The sequence below is a fragment of the Carya illinoinensis genome, chromosome 4, assembly GCF_018687715.1.
Source record: "Carya illinoinensis cultivar Pawnee chromosome 4, C.illinoinensisPawnee_v1, whole genome shotgun sequence".
In the NCBI taxonomy this organism is placed as follows: domain Eukaryota; kingdom Viridiplantae; phylum Streptophyta; class Magnoliopsida; order Fagales; family Juglandaceae; genus Carya; species Carya illinoinensis.
The window spans coordinates 12,006,361-12,029,012 of NC_056755.1; the positions used below are offsets into that span (position 1 = coordinate 12,006,361).

The following is a 22,652-nucleotide window of genomic DNA, read 5'->3' on the forward strand; positions in this document are numbered from 1 at the left end:
GATAAATTTTGTGTAAGTTATTTATTAAAAAAGTAAGTCGTATTAATAAAAAATAGTTCTTTTTACAATATTTTAAGATAGAGTACACTTTTTTATAAAGATTTATATGAAATTTATCTATTTAAAATTTGTATAAATCATTTCTATATACACACTTAGTGACAAACATATACATACGAAAAATGATAATCGCAGTCATTATTATGTAAGTGACGAATAATTATTTTGAAAAAAGTGAATAATTATTGGACTCACATTAAAAAAATTAATTTTTTAATAATAAACATCTCTTTTTTAAAACGATTATATGATATTTACATATTTCATAATTATATATAATATTAATCATGATTTTCAGATATGTTTTATTTATTTAATTCTTAGCAAAAAATGAAAAATTGTACTTTGAAAAGTATACATACGTGAGACACGTGTCCCATGTATAAAGATGCATAGGAGACACTCTCTATCAAGTCTAGAGAAACACTTGTAAACTTGAAAGTGGAGATCGATATGTTTCTCATCCACTCAAAAGAGACGAACTCTGTCAAGTGTAGAGAAACGCTATCAATTAAGTTTACACGTGTGTAGAGAAACACTATGAAGTCTACAAGTACGTGTCTTTTAGCTTAGGTGGCATGTTTGTTCTACTTACTTTTCAGTTCCACAAAGGTCAAAGATGTAATCATCCATGACTGGAAATAACTCCTTTCTTTTTTATTTTCTCCTCCTCCGTAGTGGGTGGCATGCAGGATCCAGGCAGTATATGAGACTCAGAGAGTGTAGCCCAACACGCTCCCCAACTTGCAAGGGTCACTTGTGCAAAATCTTATCCCTTCAAGATTATATAACCCTATTTTAAGATGGCATAATCTTCAAGTCAATCTAGCAAGATCCATGTCCATCTTATTATAAAGCATAAAAATCAAACTTTGTAAGAAAACAATCTAACTTGCCACTAGCCAGCTGGGTGTTTATACGACAGCGGCCTCAGAAAAAGCAATGCCATACAGCTTCCTTCCAATATGCAAACACTATATATATTCCCCCACCAACAATCAAAACCTTCATCAACAATCAAAGCCTTCTATCCACAACTCATTCAAGTTTCTTCTCCAGCAATCAAAGCCTTCATCTCTCTCTCTCTCTCTCTCTCTCTCTCTCTCTCTCTCTCTCTCTCTCTCTCTCAAATGGGTGCTTCTCAGCAGTTTTCCTCTCTTAGCTGTAAACTAACCATCAAACAAGCAAAACAAGTGGAATTCAAGTCCACGGGATCTCTCTTTGTTAGATGCTATATTTCTGCAGGAAACAACAAAAGAATTCGGCTTAACAGTCGGGAAATCTCCTCCAGGTCCGATCTCTCTTGGAATGAGTCCTTCTCATTGGATTGCTTTGGTACCCACGACAACATGGACAACCAAAAGCAAGAAAACGTGATTTTCGAGCTCCGGTGGAGAAACAAAGTGCCCGTTCTTGGGAGGAATATTATTGGGGGCTCAAAACTCTTGGGTAGGGCAGAGATTCCATGGAAAGAAGTCTATGAGTCACCAAACATGGAGATGGAGAAGTGGATCACGATGATTCCCACGAGTGGATGTGTACTTGTTGAAGGTGTCAAGCCACCTAAGCTGCAAGTGGGAATAAAAGTTGAAGTTCCTGCAATGGTGGAAAAGGAGAGGAGGAGATCATCAAATTATGGGAAGGGAAAGAAGTGGGATGAGTGTGGATGCAAAGATGGTCATGGGCATGGCTGCAGTTGTGAAGATTATAATATTTTTGCACTAGCGGCTGCTCTGGAGGCATTTTAGGCGCAACGACATATAACATATAACATATAACATGTAATGGTTATTGGTTGGTGTCGACACTAGTTTTGCCTTATTATTGTTTTATTAATTGTATTCGGGACGTTGAGTTTTGTACTTAAGAGATTAATGTATATTTGAGATCTTGAAGAAATGAAATGGCCTCAGCTTTGATGTCTTTCCTTTCCTTATTTTTTTTTTTTTTCGTTTTTTAATCCTCAGTATAGTTGAGCTAGTTTTCATTTAGTTCGGTACAGTCCTTTTCACAGGGCAATTTTTTAATTACTTGACTTTTTGGCTGTAAATGGAGCATATATATATATATATATATATAGAAAATGATAGAATTACAAACCTCCTACTACCCATTTACTACTCTTTTTGTATTTAATTTTTTTTAATTTTTTTTTTCGCTTAACAATTAAAGAAGTGATTATTAATAAAATTATATACTTTTTTAATTTTTTCTTAGCGATCAAGGATATTAAAAAAATACTTAAAAGAAAATTATAAGAAAATACAAAATTTCAAATACTTTGTAAGTAGTAAATAGGTAGTGATAGGGTAGTAAGCCTATCACTACCCATATATATATATATATATATACCATATATATATATATATATATATATAAAAGAGTCATTCTATGTCTATAAATAATATTTATAAAAATAAATTACTCACTAAGTTATCTTTTAATTAATAATTATTTCAATTTTCAAACAAGTATGCTTGAGATTTTTGAATAAGTATGCTCGTCGTTGACATATTAATGGTAGTGACACGTGACTGTGTAACTCACTTCTATGTAAAGACAGAGCATTTTCATATATATATATATATATATACACACACACTCATAACTACATATAAAATAAAAAAGAAAAAAAAAAATCTTCTGCTCCGATTCTCTTAAGAGTATCCAAAACAATATCAAGTTGGGTTTTATCATCCCCTACCATAGATTTTATTGTCTTTAGTGTGACCAAGGATATTACAACGCTTGTGAATATATATATATATATATTTATATAATATCCTATTAAATTGCTAAACCGAAAAACAAAACATTAATTTTTTCGTTAAGTCAGTCATGTTTTCATTGTAAGTTGGCGAATTATGTCTACAACATGCCAATTGCTCAATAGATATTCGTAATATTCTTGAGCAAATTAAAAAAATGAAAAAACATAAATTAATGTAGGGTGAATGGAGGTCCAGCTATCACCACTCATTCACAGCCCAGCCAACAAAGGTCTGGTTGGTCATTAGCCACTACCACAATCCTAATGTTGTGGTTAGTCGATTTCACTGTCTTGATCCAGGACATGGGTTTCCCAGACCTACATGAATATGGTGGGTCTTCACCATGATAGGATGCCAACGAATCTAGTTCAAATATCTACTCCTTGGGCCTCCCTTACGTACGGATGGTGAGTCCTCAACCCCAAAAGGGTGGCAGGCCATTCCAAGGGAAAATTGGTTTGCATTATTGAGACGGCTGTAAAATCATCTAAGACCAAGTCCACATGCAACACAACTCAACAGATGATGATCAAGGAATTCAAAATTCAAATGATTCTGCAACAAATTCAAACCCAAAGGATAAAGATAAGGACATATAGTTTTTGATGGCATTTGTGTAGTTTTACTGTAGCTAAATATCTGTGATTATACTTATAAATTATAAAGATCAAAGCTCCCGAAAAATGACATGGGAAGCATTTTCAAAATTTTCAATATGGTCTCAAGAGCCACAAGTTCCTACTAATCATGTCCACCAGAAGCTCTGCTACCTCAGCCTCTTCTTCTTTTCCACGCGATGTCCCACTCTACCTCCTCTCCCATTAATCCCACCAACCACATCACCCTCAAATTAACCAAAGACAATTACCTCTCCTGGAAAGCACAGTTGCTTCCGTACCTTCGTGGTTAAAAACTTTTTGGTTATGTGGATGGCAGCATTACACCACCTCCTGTTCTTCTTCCTCTTACCCTTCCCTTGGATCTGCCACAACCCAATCCTAAATATGATCTATGGTTCAAACAGGACCAGCTTATATTGAGCAACTTGATCTCCTCTCTCTTTGAATCCATTCTCAACCACATCATTGGACTCGAGACCTCTCGGTAAAGGTGTAACCGGTCAGTTTAGTTCGGTTTTGGATAAAATTTAGAACCGAACCGGTATGAATCAGTTTTACATTTTTTAAGAACCGATTCCGCATCCATTACCCCCTAACCTGGTTCTTCTGGTTTTATCGGATCTAGTTCGATTTTTCGGTTTTAATATATTATATATATAATATAGCATATAATACTATAATGATAATATATTGTAGTATATTATAATATATATTATAATTATATTATAGACTATAGTGATATATTATAATATATAATATATCACTATAGTCTATATAATATTAGTATAATTATTAATACCATAAACTATAGTGATTTACGATTTTAAAATTTAATATTATATTAATTAGTAATTTATCATATAATACAAAACTATTTTATATATAAAAATCAAAGACAATATAAAAAATTAAAATATATTTATAAACCGGTCCGATTTAGTTTTAGAAAAAGAAAAATCGGAACCAGACAGATTTTAACCGATTTTAAGAAAAATAAAATCAGTACCGAACTGAATCAAATTCAGTACCGGACTAAACCCATCGGTTCGGTCCGGTACAGTTTAGTTTACCGGTTCATCAGTTTTTTTTACACCCCTACTTCTCAGGATGTTTGGCTTACTTTGGAGCGCATGTTTTCTACCACTTTCGGTGCTCGTGTCATGCACACTTTGTTTCAACTCAACATACTCAAGAAAGATACCCTTTCAATCCAAGACTATTTCTAGAAGGCGAAGGCATACTCAGATGTTGTATCCGCTAGTGGTTAGCCCATTGGCAGTGTAGAACTAATTTCTTACGTACTTGTTGGACTTCTCACCGAATACGGCTCTCTCATCACCTTCATCAACACTCACCTAACTCACCTAGAACCGATGTCACTTGATGAACTTTTTGGTAGTCTTCTTCACCATGAGATGCACGTTGAGCAAATCTTGCTGCTTGTTCTACTCATACTTATGATAGAGGTCGATCTCCCAACCAGTTTCAAAACCGGGGTGCTTTATATCACAGTCATGGATGTGGCCGTGGTTTTCCATCTTCAGGTGCTCCTAGTTCTTCTTCTCAACGCTTCTCTTGCCAAATATGTCTAAAAGCAGGGCACACTGCTATAAAATGCTGGTACCAGTTTGGCCAAGATTTCCAAACCCCAGCTTCACCTAAGGCATATAACACAACTAGTCAAATACCTTTGAACTAGACATGGTATCCTGATACTGGTGCAACTCATCACATGACCTCTGACCTCAGTAATCTTTATCTTCACACTGAGGACTGCTCTGGCTAGGATCAGGTGTTGGTGGGTAAAGGTAAAGGTCTATTGATACATCACATTGGCAAATCTATTATTTTTTCTTCTTCAAAATCATTTTTTCTAAACATTGTTCATCATGTTCCTCATATAAACAAGAACTTATTATCTATATAGTAGTTTGCTAAAGACAACAATGTCTATTTTGAATTTCATCCTTCATTTTTCTGTGCCAAGGATCAATTCTCGAGAGCTACCCTCCTCCACAACAAGAGTAGCAATGGCCCTTACCAACTTCATCATCTGTCCAAACTTCCTCCTCGCCCAACTGCATTCATCACAACTCATGCCTCCCTAGATCAGTGGCACTCTTGCTTTGGTCATCCGTTGATTCGTCTTGTTCATTAGATTTTATCTTGCCACCACATTGATGTTCTCCCCAAAAAAGCCTCTACAATGTGTTCCTCTTGTCAATTTGGCAAGAGTCATAGGCTATCATTTTATTAATCTCCATCTATTTCAAATGCTCCTTTAGATCTTAGATTTACTGATGTATGTGGTCCTTTCTCTCATATTTCAATTAATGGAAATCTTTATTATTTGAGCATTGTTGGTGATTTTTCTAAATACGTTTGGTTGTTTCCAATGTTGTCTAAGTCCTATGTTTCTAATATTTTTATTCAGTTTAAAACACATTGGAAAACAACTTGACAGATCCATTAAATCTTTCCAATCCGATTTGGGTGGAGAATTCTACAAGCGACACTCTTTACTTGCTTCATTTGAAATTTCTCATCACATCATTTGCTCCCACACTCATCAATAAAACAACACCATCAAGCGCAAACACAAGCACATTGTGTAACAGCCCGCTAGAAATTCAATTGTGAAATTTCTATTAACTTTAGGAACCTCGTGAAAACCTCATAAGTTTTCACGAATCCATTAATCGTATAGGTTTTTGTCTAACTACAGAGTTAGTGTTATTATTTACTATGGTATCAGAAGTGTGTTTTTGATTATTGGAGATAGTTAGAAGTGTCAAAATGTATTATGGTTTGTGTCATTAGGCTCGGAGGGTTATTTAAAGTCTTATGACGCAATAACATTTTTTCATATTTTCGGTCAAAACGTCTGTTCAAAACTGTAGATATTATTGGATAAAAAGAAATATCTTGAGGTAATTTTCATGAATATTATTGGGTAAAAATATTTTGAGTTGATTTTTATAAATATTATTAGATAAAAATATCTTAAGTTGATTTTTTGTAGATACTATTGGATAGAATATTATGAGATAATCTTTTATAGATATTTTGGTAGGAGAAAACTACACTCAACTCTCAACTCCAGCCTCATCTCTTCCATATCTCATCCATAAGTATCTCCAGCCACCTCTCCCCACGAAATTATCTTCATTTACACTTTCCATTGAAAAAATATCAAACACTCTCTCTCGGACAGCTTTTAGGAGGTCTTTGGCATGCCCATTTCGAAGCTGTTGTAAGTGTTTTATCATAAAATCTCCTTCATATAAGTTGTTTCTTTTTTAGTCTAGTTTATATGGATATCTTATTTGCGCCATTTGAAGATCATTTGGTCAGTCAAATATTATGTAAACTATAGAAAGGTCATTCTGGGAGATAAACTGGAGAATATGTTATAGTTTGGAGTTTTTGACCAAGCTAATGGATAGATATTGGTCCGAAATTTTTATGGAGTATTGTTAACATGTATATGTGACAATTGGTTGAGGATTTTTGCATGATTAAAGGTTTTGATGAAAGATTTTCTTAGATTTAGAAACTTAGAAACTGGAAGAGGAAAAACAGTTTCTGTTTTGAGAAAGTTTAACTCTTTGGTGGTCTAAACCTATTCTAATGACTTTGATAATTTTATTGGAGGATCCTAAACATCTTATATACATGTTATATTATTATTTTGAAGATATTTGATGTTAGTTTCAAAGATATGAAATTTTATGCAAAGAGATATTCAGATAAGCCAAAGTGTGGATATTCTTGGCTAAATTTATGTTTTGGTTAATTTCTAACCATGTGATCTTGAATTAGAAGCTTATATATGTTTTAGGACATCTTTTTAAACCATGTATGGTTTGGTTTGAAGATCATATATTTATAAGTCATAGATCAAGAGATTTATCAAAACTAGTTGAGGAAAAAGTTTCTGTTTTTGGAATAAGTGTAAAACCAAAAACTCCAAATGTTATTTTGTGATTTTGGTGACTTTAGTTTGATGATTTAAAGCATGGTTGATGTTAGGATGATATTATGAATATGTTAGAAGTAAGATTTGATTTTTGAAATTCTTGGAGATGTTTTGATTTAAGGTCAAAACTTGTGATTCAAATGCTTGGATCTTTTTACAAAAAAGTTTGGTATTGATTATTAGCTTTTTCTAAATGGATGTTTTAAGTATGGTTTTAAACTTAGGATTGGAAGATGTTTGTTGCAAAATTTTGGTTTAAGCATGAGTTTTGAAGTTGGAAGGAATTGCAACAAAAATCAAGGGAAATGTCCTATGGATGTTTCGGCCATAGTGTGTTCTTCATAGTTGTGTTTTGTTTTAAATTTTTCTGAGTTGATATTTAAGTTTAGGACAAAATTTACATGAGGAATGTAAATTTTAGAAACTTTTGGAGTTAGTATGCAAAATCCTTAAGTTATGGGTAAAACAGTCATTTTCCCACATATAGAGAGTAAAATAAAAATTTTACTCTTTAAGTTAGTATTTTACATATTTCAAATATTTAGTGATTTAGTTCTAACTTTTAGAATCACTAATTACAGTTCCTCGTGCTCGCACTTGAAGTTTTATAAGAAACGCGGAGATCGAGGTAAGTTAGCTTTTAACTTACTAGCAGTCTACTGTGTATGTGTGCTAAGTAAAGGAACTACAGTGTATGTATGTATGTTATCATATATGTCATGCCATGCCAAGTTATCACGTAATTGTCTATTATACAGAATTTATTCTGTCGTCAATTTTTATCTGTTATATAATATATTCTGTCATGTATTACTGTACCTTACAAGTATGTCATGCTAAGTATGCCATCTATTACATGTATGTCAAGTCATGTAATATTCACTGTTGCAAATATGTCATGTTAAATATGTTGTCTATTATATGTTATGCAATGTTACGAAATATTTCTATCTCAAGTTGGTCATGTATTTCAAGTTATATTCAAGTCACATTATGTTACGTCAGGGCTTCAGTCATTTTGTATTCCAGTCACGTTTCATCTTGATTATTTATGTATAGGGTCACAGTAATTGTGACGCATACACTACGTGAGACACAGCAATTGTAACACGTAGAATACATGGGACCACAATAACTGTGGAGTATGTATTTTTCATGTTAAGTCAAGTTTGTGTAGAATACATGGGGCCACAACAACTGTGGAGTATGTATTTACACGTTGAATACATGGGGCCACAACAACTGTGGAGTATGTATTTTTAATGTTAAGTCAAGTTTGTGTAGAATACATGGGGTCACAACAACTGTGGAGTATGTATTTTCACGTAGAATACATGGGGCCACAACAACTGTGGAGTATGTATTTTTCATGTTAAGTCAAGTTTGTATAGAATACATGGGGCCACAACAACTGTGGAGTATGTATTTACACGTAGAATACATGGGGCCACAACAACTGTGGAGTATGTATTTTTCATGTTGAGTCAAGTTTGTGTAGAATACATGGGGCCACAACAACTGTGGAGTATGTATTTTTCATGTTAAGTCAAGTTTCAGATCAAGTTCATGTCAAGTCAAGTTCAGTTCATGCTTCAATTTAAGTTATGTCAATTATGCTATATTGTACGCCAAGTTATGCTTTAATTACTTATGAATTTGATTATACATTTATGCTTTTACTGTCATGCATGCATCATTAGCTTGTGTGGAAGTTTTTTGTTAACTTACTGAGATTTGTAATCAAATCTCACTTTGGTAGTCTCAACTACCATTCCCCCCGAATGGTAGATCTTGTTATAGGACCTGAAAGAGAATCATGAGCTGATCAACTAGACACAGTTGACTAAGCGACGGTGCGACGTCACTTTTAATATAGTAGTTAACGTAAATTACTATTTGTACAATGGAGTTGCATCTTTAGTATTTTTTGGATCATAACCGTTTTGGACTAGTGTTGTGATCTACTCAATGGGTCTTTATGTATGAAGTATGTTTTAAGCATTTGGGATATTTTCAATTTGGTGCATAGTATTGCTAAAGAAAAAAAATTATCCGCTGCGAATATTGCATAATCTTAGATGCATGTTAGGAATATTGCATCTTATATGTCATGAACGGGGGCAGGTAACCTTGTGTTGCATGTCTCGATGCTTCAAATGTCCGTCCGATCCCAAACGGAATTTGGAGGCGTCACACATTGTAGAAACATGTCTCACTCTCTTAGTTTCCTCTTCTGTCCCAAAACAATATTGGGATGCTTTTTTCTGCACTGCGGTATATCTTATTAATACATTGCCATCCATTGTGACCAATGACAAATCTCCTCTGGAACTTCTCTATCATAAAAGACCTGATTACTCATTCCTCCACACCTTCGGTTGTGCTTGTTGGCTTCATCTTTGTTCATATAATCATTAAAAGGTTGGCTATCGCTCTAATCTTTGTGTGTTTCTTGGTTATAGAGATTCTCATAAAGGGGACAAATGTTTGGATGTCACTTCTGGTCGTCTATACATCTCATAGAATGTCGTTTTCAATGAATCCTTTTTCCATTTTCTAACTCTTCTTTATCTACTACACATTATAACCCTTATGCAAGTTCAAGTTTACCTCCCTCCATACTCATTCTCCCTCCCTATCCAACAGCTCCAACCTCACATGCCAATAATGTACTCTCAGATCGTTCCCTGCCTCCACTAGTTTCGGTTTCCTCTCCACCAGTATCTACATAATCTGTTTCCCCTCATGCAGCACCACCACGACCAGATTCAACTCACCCCATGAGGACATAGTCACAGAGTCATATTTTTAAGCCCAAACAGCTTGATGATGGAACTCTTGCTTATCTTTCACAGGCCCACTTGATTGAAACAACCAGCGCAGGCCTCGTGGAACCCACATCCTATACTATGGCTTCAAAACATTTGGAATGGCTCAAAGCCATGAATGAGTTCACTTCTTTACTCCAGAATGGCACATGGGTTTTAGTTTCGCCACGGCCCAAGATGAATCTTGTAGGTTGCAAATGAATTTTTAAGATTAAAAGATAGGCCGATAGTTCTCTTGAATGATACAAGACCCGCTTTGTTGCCAAAGGCTATCACCAACATGAAGGGTCGATTTTGGTGAGACTTTCAGTCCAGTTATTAAGCCCGTTATAATTCGACTTATATTATCATTGGTTGTCTCTTCCAATTGGCATATTCACTAACTTGATATCAAAAATGTATTTTTACATGGTCTCATTGAATATGATGTTTTTATGACTCAGCCACTGGGTTCTATACATCCTTCTTTCACAAATCATGTTTGTCACATAAAGAAATCGCTCTATGGACTTAGTGCATGTTTGGGATTGTGGTGAAAAATATTGCTTTTAGGTTAAGACTTATAGCTTAGAGCTTAATATAATAAGCTCTATTATTGAAAAGATATTTACTGTTTGGGATCCGTAAGTCTAAAGTACTTTCAAACATATTAGATTTATTTGAAAATGAATTAAAAAAAACACTTTTTGAAGTGGAAATGATACAAAAGGGTATATCCTTGATAGAAATAAAATGATTTATAATAAAATAACAACGAAAATAGTCTAATAGGCGTTTTAGTAATTATAATGAAAAAAAAAATCTCTTCAACTTTGCATAAGTGAAAGAGCAATATAATCACGCTCAATATTCATAATATTTTCACTGGATATCTCTGATTGTTGCATACTTGAGTAATCTTCTACTTCTTCATCCTTCATACTTCTAGGAGGTAGATAATCTTCGTCCTCATCATATGGCTTGAACTCAAGATCCTTTAATGCATGAGTTCTAAAAAAATTATGAATAACCATAGACGCCACAACAATTTTAACTTGCTTATCATAAGGAAAATTTGGCATATGATTCAATATCTTCCATCTATTTTTCCAAACTCCAAATGTTCTCTCGATAGTGCATCTAAGCGATGAATGTGCATGATTAAATATTTCACGCATACCCATTGGTCGAGAACCACAGTGAAAATCTGGTAGATGATATCGTTCCCTTCTGTATGGCCCCATATTCATATGAGAATATCCAACATCTACTAAGTAATATTTACCTGCATATAATTTAGGATAATAAATCAAAAGTAATGCAAAAATCATTTATTATTTAGTTAAAGTTCATTAATGTCATTCTTATTAAATTCAAACCTTTAGATGGATGTGGAAAGCGCAATTCCTCTTTTCGAATAGCTTCTATAAAAATACGTGCATCATGAGCTGTCCCTTCCCATCCAGCCCAAACAAAAGTGAAACGCATATCAAAATCACAAACTGCCATGATATTCTGAGTAGGTATGCCTTTTTTACCAATAAATAGAATTTGTTTTGTTGGAGAAATAGTAACTGGCACGTGGGTTCCATCAATAGCTCCAATACAATCTTTAAAGTATGGCCAATATCTCTCATATTCACGAATTTTTTTTTAAATATCCTTAAATTCCCTATCAATGGAGTTGATAATGTCAACCGCCATTCGTGAAATAGACATTAATACATTATTAAAATGTCTACTAATAGTCTCTCCCGAATGTTGAAATATTTCTTGTGCCATTCTATTCCCAAACCCATGACCTAATGTAATCAAGAAAATTCATACCATTTCTTCGATAGTTATGTTTCGAGTACCAGTTAAGTTATATCTTTCATTCAACTCTTTGCATAAAGCATGAAATACATCTTTTTCCATCCTAAATTGTTGATGACATATATCATAATGACCATTTAGAATCTCCATAACAAACTTATGACCTATATGTAGAGAGGTCCTACAAGGTTCCTTTACAATATATGTTGTGTAATATTTAGAAGCCACCATTAATTGTAATGCTATCACAAAGTCAATATTATCCTCTTTTTCTTCTTCACCATTATCAGCATCACTTATGTAATGTTCAGTATTGTGACCATTATTCTCCATGTCTGTAATAAGATAAAAATATCCCACTTAAAAAAAAAACAAATAATAAAGTTGCAATGCTTAAGAATAATCATCACTAAAATAATATTGTCAAAATTCACCCAAAAAATATAATAAAAAAATCAATTCTCGACAACCTCTAAAATAATTCATTACAAATCATTCGGAAAATAGTAATTGTTAATGAATCCCTAAAATGACATCACAATAGTCAATATTGACTTCATTTATTTTTCATTCGTTTAATAAAATCAATCCGAAACGTTGAGTCTTTTAGGGCAATAAACATTTCTCTATGTGATTTCGAAAGGAGTACCTCACTTGCATCCCTAAAAATCTCATAGTCATTTTCTATCTCAGCTAACTCCGGTGCAACAGCCATAACCTCGTCAATACTACGACCAGGTTTATCGAATGATAATGTTGCAATCCGCTTTTCAAGTACATCATAAAGACGTGTGAAATGTTGATCAAATATTTGAGTTCCTTTTTTCCTTTTCCTATCTTGGACTACAGGACTAACATGTTTATTTTCTTTCATCTGAGTATCTAAATTAGTTTGAATATCACCAGATTCGTCATCTGAATCATCAATCTCTTCTAACTCTAACAATACATCATTATATTGATCAAATCTTATTGCATCTTCAAAACCCAATACAGAGGATGGTGCCCAAGCTCCCTCACCAGTTGCAGTTATACCCCTAAACATTATATCCAACTTGGAAATATGAGCTAAACCTGCATTCCGAAACTTAGCTGCTTCTTGAATTTCCTGTATGTGCAATGTAATCAGTTTTAGTAAATATTAATTGATTATATAGAAAAGAAATAGGTGAAAACATAGTACCTGTAATTTTTTTGCCCACCACTCATCTGTAGCATCAACTGTCTTCTTCATCGGATTCCATCCAAGGCCAGTTTCTTTTCTAACTAATTTCGTCTAAATGTTTCAATCCTTTTTTGAAATATCCCACTTGTTCTTAAGTTGTTTGTAGTTACATTCTTTACCAACTTTCTCGCTAAACTTATTAACCGCATTTTTCTACCCCACCTTATTAAAATGGGTCCCTAGACGGTTACCAGCATGAATCTCACTAACGCATATGTCTACATAATCCTCTTTCATTTTATCTGTCCAAATTAATCTGGTTATCTGACTATCTTGTATTTGTGTAGCAGCAGCAACATTATTTTGATTTTTGTTAGACATATTTGTTATATGCTGAAAAGTATAGAAGTAAGTTTACAAATTTGATACAACAAAGGTTTTAATCTTTACATAATCATAATAGAAAATAAATCAAACGTAATTGCAAAGGAAACCCAACATTTATTAAAATAAACTATTGAAGAACTAGAAAGACATGGAAGTACAGAAGAATGAGCTGACAAGTGAGAATTTAAGTAATGCATAGGAAACTCAACAGTCAACTATAATGAAAAATCCACAAGCACTCATGTTTCCTAAGCACCTCTATTAATGTCTTGCTAGGCGTGATTGAAATAGAAGGTTTTAATCTATATTATTAGATCCCTCGAGTAGAATCATCATAATTAATTGCCCAATTAAATTTCACATTGCAACAACATAAAAAGTTGATTTGACATGCTTTGTTCACTGCTTCTTGTAGAATGTGAATCATCCTTAACTAAAATGACTCTTCCATTTTTTTTTTCACTGCTTTAGGTAATTATCTACATGAGTGATTATTGTGCTGCTATTTTTTTTTTCTTTGTATTTTTGGTACTGATAAGCCACCATTGATTGGATTCTTTATTCATGAGTTGAAATGAGCATGGTTAACGTGAATATATTTCATACTTGTACTTGCTAGCAACCAATAGGATCTCTCTGTTTCAGATGATATTGTAATCTAATGACTGCATATTCCATTATATCATCATTTTTAGGCAATTATGAAATGCTAATGCGCCAAGATTGGAGAAGGCAATATTGTCCAAAAAAGAAATAGTACTAGTTTAGTTACTAGTTTAGACTTGGGAGAAATTATGACCTATCCTTTGTTTGTATTCTGCCTCTATCCTTAACTAGTTTAGTTAATAGGTTCTATGCTTATACTAGAAATTAAAGATACAAAATCAAGAGAGACTCGACTAGCTAAAAAGAGGAGTTCACCTTCTCAATGCAATAAAGACATATTCTCAATACAAAAAATACATACTCTCAACACAAATAAATGATATATTATCAATACAAAACAGAAAATCTTAATACAAGTCTTCTAAAAAATAACAAATAAATGAAAAATAATATCAATTACATCATACCTAAAGTCCAGCTAACCCTTCCAATGATGATGCCCACTGCGAATGGAAGATTAGAACTCAACTTTCACAAATAGCAATACCACCAAATGCATTCACACTCCACACCACACACACTGAGAAACATAGAGATAGTGGCATGTGGGTGTTATATATAACTAGTGTATGAGGAGAGACAGAGTTTCAGTAGGATGGAAATTGATTAGAATCTATCTGGTAGTTTTGGACGTTCCTAGGGAGGTTGTACTAAGAAGGAAACTAGATTATAGAGTGATAAGTGTATGTTGTAGAAATCAAATTTGAAAATGATACTACAAAATCGGATTAGTAGGAGACTTTTCCCGAGTTGTTGAGTGAAGGAATATAAAAATCAATCTTCAAATAAGATAAGCTTTTCTTAGTTTGAATTATTGGGTATCTCGTAATTGAGGGCTAATTTCTCAAAGGTATTATAATAGGTTCTTGCTGGACTCTCTCTCTATGTTCGAAAATCTGAAAGAAGAAATTATGAAAAAAAAATCACAAAAGATTAGTTAGAAATTATCATGCTTTCAAAACACCAAAGGAGGAGAAGCTCCTAAAGATGCTATAGGAATATACCCTGTATCCAGTGAAAGAACAAAAAAGAAAAAAAAAACAGCAAATATTAATGATAAATAACTAGCTATCAGAACAAAGGTAGATATCAGAAATAACAATGATGAGTTTGAAGGCAGCGATGGGTAGATTTATTTGCGTTTTCTAAACTATTGAAGGGGGTAGAAAAATCTGGATTGTATGCAGGTAGATAAGGGAGCTACATGCTTTGCATCTAAACATACCATTAAAGGGAGGAGAGAGAAACGGGAGAGAGTTATGGAATGAAAAGGTTAAAACATGTAATTACTAAAAATTATAGAAATATTTTAGTCTTTTGACATTATTATACCACCTTTTTCGGTATGATGAAAAGTACGTTGGTAGAAAAGCATCAAAATGATGCTTTTTCTCCAACGTAGTTTTTAACTTATTAGGACCTAAAAAGTACTTTTATATAGGATATCCAAACATTTGATATTTATTATTAAAGTACTTTAATGATATTTAAGCACTTTCCAGACCTCCTACCGCAACTTCAAACATGCCCTTAAACAAATATCAAAAGCTTGGTTTTCCCGTCTCAACTCTGTTGTTAGAATTGGGCTTCAAAGGATCCAAATCAGACACTTCTCTATTTATTTATAATCAAGGCACATCAGTAGTTTTTATTCTTATTTATGTGGATGACATTTTAATCACAGATCCAGATTCACAGCTTATAGCCTAGCTGATTAAAGCCTTACAAAATTCCTTCGTACTTAAGGATCTAGGCCCGCTACATTACTTTCTAGGCATTAAGGCCCACTTTAATGAGTCTAGTCTTTTTCTCTATGAGTAGTGATACATTACCGAGCTCCTTCATAAGACCAGCATGCTTCATGCTAAGGGAATATCCTCTTCCATGTCTTCGTCTTTAACACTCTCCCAACAAGATGCTCCATTTGCAGATCATACACTCTATTAGATTGTTGTTAGTTCTCTACAGTACCGTAGTTTTACAGGACCAGACATCGCTTTCTCTGTCAGCAAAATTTGCCAATTCATGCATCGACCCACTACTAACCACTAGAGTGCTATCAAACGTATCCTCGGGCATCTTCGGCAAACAATGCATCATGGTTTATTGCTTCGCAGATCTTCAACAACTACTCTTCAGGCCTTCTCAGATTTCGACTAGGTGTGTTGCCTAGATGACCGCCAATCAACAACAAGTTATTGATTTTTCTTTGGCTCTGACATTATTTCATAGAGTTCTAGGAAACAAACGATAGTTTCTTGATCCAGTACAGAAGCAGAGTATCATGCCATAACCAACACCACTGCTGAAATCGTATAGCTCCAATCCTTGTTGACTGAACTTGGCATCTCCCTATCACAACCACCAACTCTCTGGTGCGATAACATTGGTGCCACATACCTTACACCCAATCCTCTCTTCTATTCCCATTACAAACACATCTCAATAGACTACTACTTTGTTCGGGAGTTGGTTGCCAGTAAGACTCTTTTTGTTCATTTCCTTTCTTCCAAAGATCAGATTGTTGATGTGCTCACAAAAGCTCGACCAACTACCAGGTTTGCTTCATTACGAGACAACCTCAATGTTAGGGACCTCCCGTTGAGTTTGCAGGGGGATATTGAGACAGTTGTAAAATCATCCAAGACTAAATCCACATGCAACAACTCAACAAATGATGATCAAGGAATTCAAAATTCAAATGACTCTGCAGCAAATTCAAACCCAAAGGATAAAGATAACGACAGATAGTTTTTGATAGCATTAGTTTATATGTAGTTTTACTGTAACTAAACCTCTATAATTATACTTATAAATAGAGATCAAAGCTCCCGAAAAATGACATGGGAAGCATATTCAAAAGTTTCAATATGCATTAATTCTACCCTTAAAATAAACTGTTTTTAAATTATTTTTAGTTATTTGTTTTCTAATTATTTTTTATTTTTAATATGATTTGGTATTTTGCACACGTGATTGTCTACAGAGAAGAAAAGATGAGAAATGCTGACGGATGAAAGACTTGGCTTACCTTGGGCTAAAAATTTTCTAAATATATCTTATCGGAAAGTGAATGGACAAAATTAAAAGAATGATGAAAAAGTAAACTTGTTTGGTCAGTTATCTATTCAGTTTTCAAACGAGATGTATATAGGAAAGTTTTAACAGAATATAAGCCAAACCCACAAATGACAGATGGTGTGATGCTAGTCCTAGCATGGATGATCAACCGACATGCAAAGAGAGAATAAAAAGAAGTAAAAGACACTCTTTTTTTATTTTGTGTGAAATCAAGGAACAGCAAGTTACAGTTTCTCAAAAATAAATATACACCAATTAATATAAGTTACAAAAAAAAAAATGGTAAGAATCTTCTTTATTTTCCTATAAAAGACTTATTTTAATTGATGAAACCATTTCAATAATATGAAATAGAGAATTGCTACTCTTCCAGATTGAGGATTTTACGGGATATCTCGATATGTATTTTTTTTATTTAATAATTAAGAAAGTATTTTTTAATAATATTATAATTTTTTTAAAAAAAAATTATATTAAAAAATAAATGACTTACGATATCCGTCCCTGGCTGTAGACTCCCATTTTAGATGGTTGTAATTTTTTAAAAAAGATTGTATATTAAAGAAATCAAATAACAAAATATATTAAAAAAAAATAACAAAACAAAACAAAACAAAATATATAAATGAGCCGGAGAGGATCTGTTACCGCTTAAACGGTCCAAGGTTTTTATCCGTCGACATCTTTTTAAAATATCTCAAACTCAAAACTGGTGACCACGCAGACAGAGAGAGACAGAAAATGGAGAGAAGCACACCGGTGAGGAAGCCTCACACGTCCACTGCCGATCTGCTCACCTGGTCCGAGGTCCCTCCTTCCCATTCTTCGGCCACCGTCTCTGGCGCTCGCTCTCACCAGGTAGTTGCCTCTTTAATTTCTCTTGTGACGAATATACTGCTTCTTTCTTCTCACTTCTGCAGCATTTCGTGCTAATCGAGACATCTGGTTTGCGTGTTCATTTTCAAATTTCAGCCTTCCGATCGAATCAGCAAAGTCCTCCACGGAGGTCAGCTGACAGACGAAGAAGCTCAGAGCCTCATGAAAAAGTAAGATCCCTTTCTAGTTTCTATTTTTGGCTTAAAGCTTCTCTCGTTGACATTCACTTGTTTTCTTTTTCACTCTTAAAGTGGTTTACAATGCAATTATATGCTCTGGGATTTCGTTGCATGCATCATGTTTTTTGTGATTCTCGATTCTTTTCCATTCGAAATATGACCTCTTATGTAATTGTCTCTGATGGAAGTTTCAGATCTAACTGATGCATTCTTGGCTTTGATCTGATTTCTGGTCCATGGAAAATATTAGCTATGCGATTGATAGAATCTTAGTCTTATTTTGATATTCCTGGTCGGTTTTAGATACTATACTGAGGCTTCTCTTCTGATTAATCTCTTAAGAGAAAAAAAGAAAATGAAATGTAAACGTGATTAAAGCCCGCTCTCCCATACAAACATTTTCCAAGCGTGAAGAAACTGCATCTTAGAAGAATATGAGAATGGATGATCTTTTAAGACTTAACCTCTAGCCTGACTCATAGTTTCTCACTGAGAATGCTCTTAAGCTATTGAATCCGATGATGGGGGTAAAACGTCCGCTTATCAAAATCACTAGCAAAGCAAGATTGATATGAAGAATAGCTTGTCTGTAGCAGGGTGGCAAACTTAAATTTCATTAGATTGTTGATGTAGAGGCTAAAAGCCCAAAGAAGGTACTTTAGAGTCTATTTTGGTAGTTCAGCACTATCACTCATGTATACTTCAAATGCAACTCCTTTATGGACCAAAGCTGAGAAATCAAGTTCCATTGCTAAGAGGAATTGGCATACCATTTATGTGAGGTGGGATTAGGGACATTTTTATTTTTGATAAGTAAAAGAAGGTGTTGATGAGATCGGGACAAAATAAGAGATACAAAAAAAAAAAAGTAAATAAATAAAAGCAAAAATAAAAAACGTATTATTAGTTTTTGTTGCTATAATCAATCTTATGGCTACATCATTTAGGGTTCTCATCGCATGGTCTGTTGTAAGCATGATTTCATATAATGGCTGTCTCTTATCTAAGGCTAGTTGGAACTGTTTCATGTGCTTCATTCAGGAAGCCATGTTCCGGGTATAAATTGAAAGAAATCACTGGTAGTGGTATATTTGCTGGAAAAAATGAAGATGCTGCATCGGAATACGATGCTGCTAATCATAACAAAACAGGGCTGCGTACTTATCAGGTATTTACTTTATCTCTTTGCATTCACTGTAAAATATGAGCATCTTGCATCAGAAATCCATCATGTTGGCTATTCTCCTTCTTACTTATAATGGTTGGACTTTCAGCAAGCAATGAATGGAATTAGTCAAATCTCATTCAGTGCTGAAGGGAGTGTTTCTCCCAAGAAGCCTACTTCTCTCCCTGAGGTAGCAAAGCAGCGTGAATTAAGTGGAACATTGCAAAGTGAGTCGGACAAAATGTGTAAGAAGCATACATCAAATGCCAAGTCCAAGGAGCTCAGTGGACACGACATCTTTGGCCCTCCTCCCGAAATTGTGCCTCGGTCAGTAGCTGCTGCACGCACCATGGAATCAAAAGAAACCAGAAACGTGGTGGAACCTGCACCTCGAAATGTTCGAACGTCTGTCAAAGTTTCCAATGTGAGTACTCTTTTTGGCATGAAAGAGAATATTTTATTGTCTTTATAGTTCATAATTTGGTGGAAAAGCTCACAGTTGTCGTTGTGCTAACTGCTATCACCTTTTCTAATACACCATGTGGGATAACTTTATGGGATGGGTCTAATTTTGAGTTGTGAATGTCAAATTTTAGGCATTCCTAAATTTCAAATGTTTTGAAATCAAATTAAGCTGAATTCCAAGCTTATGAGGTCAGAATGGCATCCTTTGATAATAATTTCAATTGCAATCATATGATAACCACCATGAATCCTTTTGAGTTATGCATTATTTCAAGGGATGTAAGACATGTATTAAAGTAGTTCAAAGTTATACTTGAACACCTTTTCTTTATCATAATCGCTTGATTTCCTAACTGGCATTTCTTTCTTCCCTTTTAGGTTCATTTTTTGTCATCCTATCCATATTATTGCCAAATTGCATCATTTCCATGGTTTCTTTCTAGCACTACTTTGAATAGATGCAAGGCTACATCAAGTGTTCTGTCTAATATTTTTTGTTTTCTTCTGGCTTTTATGATGATGTTTATCAATAACATATTCAGGCACAAAGTATGAAGGCGATGTAGCCTTCCAGTTGTGCAGTTCCGCTAAACTTTTATACTTATCTGTAGGCTGATGGTTTGAACTTGGAAGTTTTTTTATAGGTGTTTGAACTTGAAAATTTTTCTCAAATTGATGTGTTCTTTTTTTTCCTCCCTAATTTTCGCATCTTTGGCTCTCAGCTATATAAACTAATTCTTGTCTTTGTTTATCAATTTTATAGCCTGCTGGTGGTCAGAGTAATATCATGTTTAGTGAAGAACCAGATATCAAGACAGCAAAAAAAATACATAACCAGAAGTTTGCAGAGCTGACTGGCAATGATATTTTTAAGGGAGATGTTCCTCCAGGATCCACTGAAAAGCCACTGAGCACGGCTAAGCTGAGAGAAATGAGTGGAAATGACATCTTTGCTGATGGCAAGGCAAAGTCAAGAGACTATCTTGGTGGTGTCCGCCAGCCCCCTGGTGGTGAGAGCAGCATTGCCTTGGTTTAAATAATATCAGTGCATGATGCTTTCTTCATATCCCTTCATGAACTTTTGTGTCAAGTTCAGGACTGTAAGATTGAAGGTTTTGGAGTGAATGAGTATTGTTATTCCAATACATTGTTAGGGTTTAACATTCAGTTATGTCCACTATCCATTTTCTTGTGAATCAGGTGACAATTTAGGGAACCGTACTATTTCTATCTTCTTGACTGTCAATATCAAAACATTATTGGTTCAGGTTTATAAAGAACGGGGAAGGAGATGAAAAATAAGCCCAATGAACGCTTCCCTCACCACTTTCTACTCCACCCCTATTTACTGTTCAGACACTTCAACCACTTAGATCCTCTGATTCGTCTATCATCCCATCATATCCCCCATGAGCCTTTCAATATCTGTATGAGAAGGACGTGTGAAATATCTGTATGTGAAGGACGTGTTTCACACCTCTAACCACACGGATGATCTGCAATGAACAAAGGGCAGCACTAGTTGCCTTGGGGACATTCCGATACCAAAGTCATGATAATAATACGAGGGTAAGTGTATGTAGAAGATGAAGTAAAATCAAGGCGAGTATTTGTTACTTTATATAGGCTATTTATTTATAGAAATATCGAAATAAAAGATAACCATCCTCCATGCCTATATCTCCAACGGTTTTTCTTATTAGTTGCAGTGATCCCTTTCTTATATAGCAGTGGTATTATCTAGTAAATACCCTACGCCTAGGCCACCATAGGCTATTGGGCTTACGGGTGTATTAGGTTTATAGATGTATTGGGCCCATAGATACCAAAGATCCCTTCCACCGTCCTTCCCTGGCACCTCCAAACTCAGGTATTTTCTGTTCAAACACTTCGACTACTTTGATCCTCTGATTCGTCTCTTATCCTTGTTTCTTCACACCTCATGAGACTTTCAATATCCATCCTTCCTGGCAACTCCAAGCTCAGCAATTCCAATGGGCACACATCCGATCCCTCTTATCAGATGATCTTGTGTGTTTGTTGTTCCTGCTACTTTATTTCTCTATTCAATATGATTTCTTTTGCAGAATTCTGTAACATATGTTTAGTAGCCTAACTGGAATGCACAAATGTTGGTTCAACTTTTGTTCGGCGTGGCTATGTGCATTCTGGTTGAATCGATCTATCTATGGCCAACCTTGATGATCCAACTCTTTCAAAATGATCCCATCTGGACAATCAAATTCTTCCGATCAAAGTTGCATCCAAACTGACTATAGTTGTACGATGGGTCGGGGGTACGAAAAAACAAGGAGGCCACGAGGATACATACCCTTTTTTAAACATGCCCGGCGCAATTGACAAATTACGGGAGATGAAAGTGCGTTTGAACATAGTGGCGTAAAAGCTGCATGCGTAGTTACCAGGAGCATTATCATAGGTCAGATGCAGGAGCTTGGGCCTTGTGATGTGAGGGTTTGGGTAAGCCATTTGGAGTTAAAAAAAAGAGTAATGCTACGTACAGTCACTTTTGCGTACTCCTTGCGCACTCCACTGATAAGATTGATTGGATTAATTTTTTTTTAATACACAACCAATCATATCACTGGAGTGCAC

At 34.6% G+C, this 22,652-nt stretch overlaps 3 protein-coding genes across 3 annotated transcripts; 2 read left to right on the top strand and 1 right to left on the bottom strand.

Moving 5' to 3' along the window:
* The first annotated feature begins 717 nt into the window (after window positions 1-717).
* On the top strand, window positions 718-2,067 carry LOC122307947. The gene has a single exon (XM_043121082.1). The coding sequence runs from the start codon at window positions 1,026-1,028 to the stop codon at window positions 1,806-1,808; it is 783 nt and encodes a 260-aa protein (XP_042977016.1). The 5' UTR covers window positions 718-1,025; the 3' UTR covers window positions 1,809-2,067.
* A 10,456-nt stretch (window positions 2,068-12,523) lies between these two features.
* Window positions 12,524-14,683, bottom strand: LOC122307053. The gene is made up of 2 exons (XM_043119668.1): window positions 13,236-14,683; window positions 12,524-13,160 (listed from the first exon to the last, which is right to left on the bottom strand). The coding sequence occupies exons 1-2, from the start codon at window positions 13,284-13,286 to the stop codon at window positions 12,609-12,611; spliced, it is 603 nt and encodes a 200-aa protein (XP_042975602.1). The 5' UTR covers window positions 13,287-14,683; the 3' UTR covers window positions 12,524-12,608.
* Window positions 14,684-18,001: 3,318 nt separating this feature from the next.
* On the top strand, window positions 18,002-21,232 carry LOC122308163. Its single transcript, XM_043121348.1, has 5 exons — window positions 18,002-18,209; window positions 18,324-18,397; window positions 19,448-19,574; window positions 19,681-19,995; window positions 20,800-21,232. Exons 1-5 carry the CDS (start codon window positions 18,093-18,095, stop codon window positions 21,070-21,072), a joined length of 906 nt encoding a protein of 301 aa, XP_042977282.1. The 5' UTR covers window positions 18,002-18,092; the 3' UTR covers window positions 21,073-21,232.
* The last annotated feature ends 1,420 nt before the right edge of the window (window positions 21,233-22,652 follow it).

Bases quoted from the DNA above. Each gene is read 5' to 3' on its own strand.
- LOC122308163 (XM_043121348.1), top strand. From the start codon at position 18,093: ATGGAGAGAAGCACACCGGTGAGGAAGCCTCACACGTCCACTGCCGAT. The intron at 18,210-18,323 runs GTAGTTGCCTCT...TTCAAATTTCAG, and splicing joins CTGGCGCTCGCTCTCACCAG to CCTTCCGATCGAATCAGCAA. The intron at 19,996-20,799 runs GTGAGTACTCTT...TCAATTTTATAG, and splicing joins CGTCTGTCAAAGTTTCCAAT to CCTGCTGGTGGTCAGAGTAA.
- LOC122307947 (XM_043121082.1), top strand. From the start codon at position 1,026: ATGCAAACACTATATATATTCCCCCACCAACAATCAAAACCTTCATCA.
- LOC122307053 (XM_043119668.1), bottom strand. From the start codon at position 13,286: ATGAAGAAGACAGTTGATGCTACAGATGAGTGGTGGGCAAAAAAATTA. The intron at 13,161-13,235 runs GTACTATGTTTT...TTGCACATACAG, and splicing joins GGTGGGCAAAAAAATTACAG to GAAATTCAAGAAGCAGCTAA.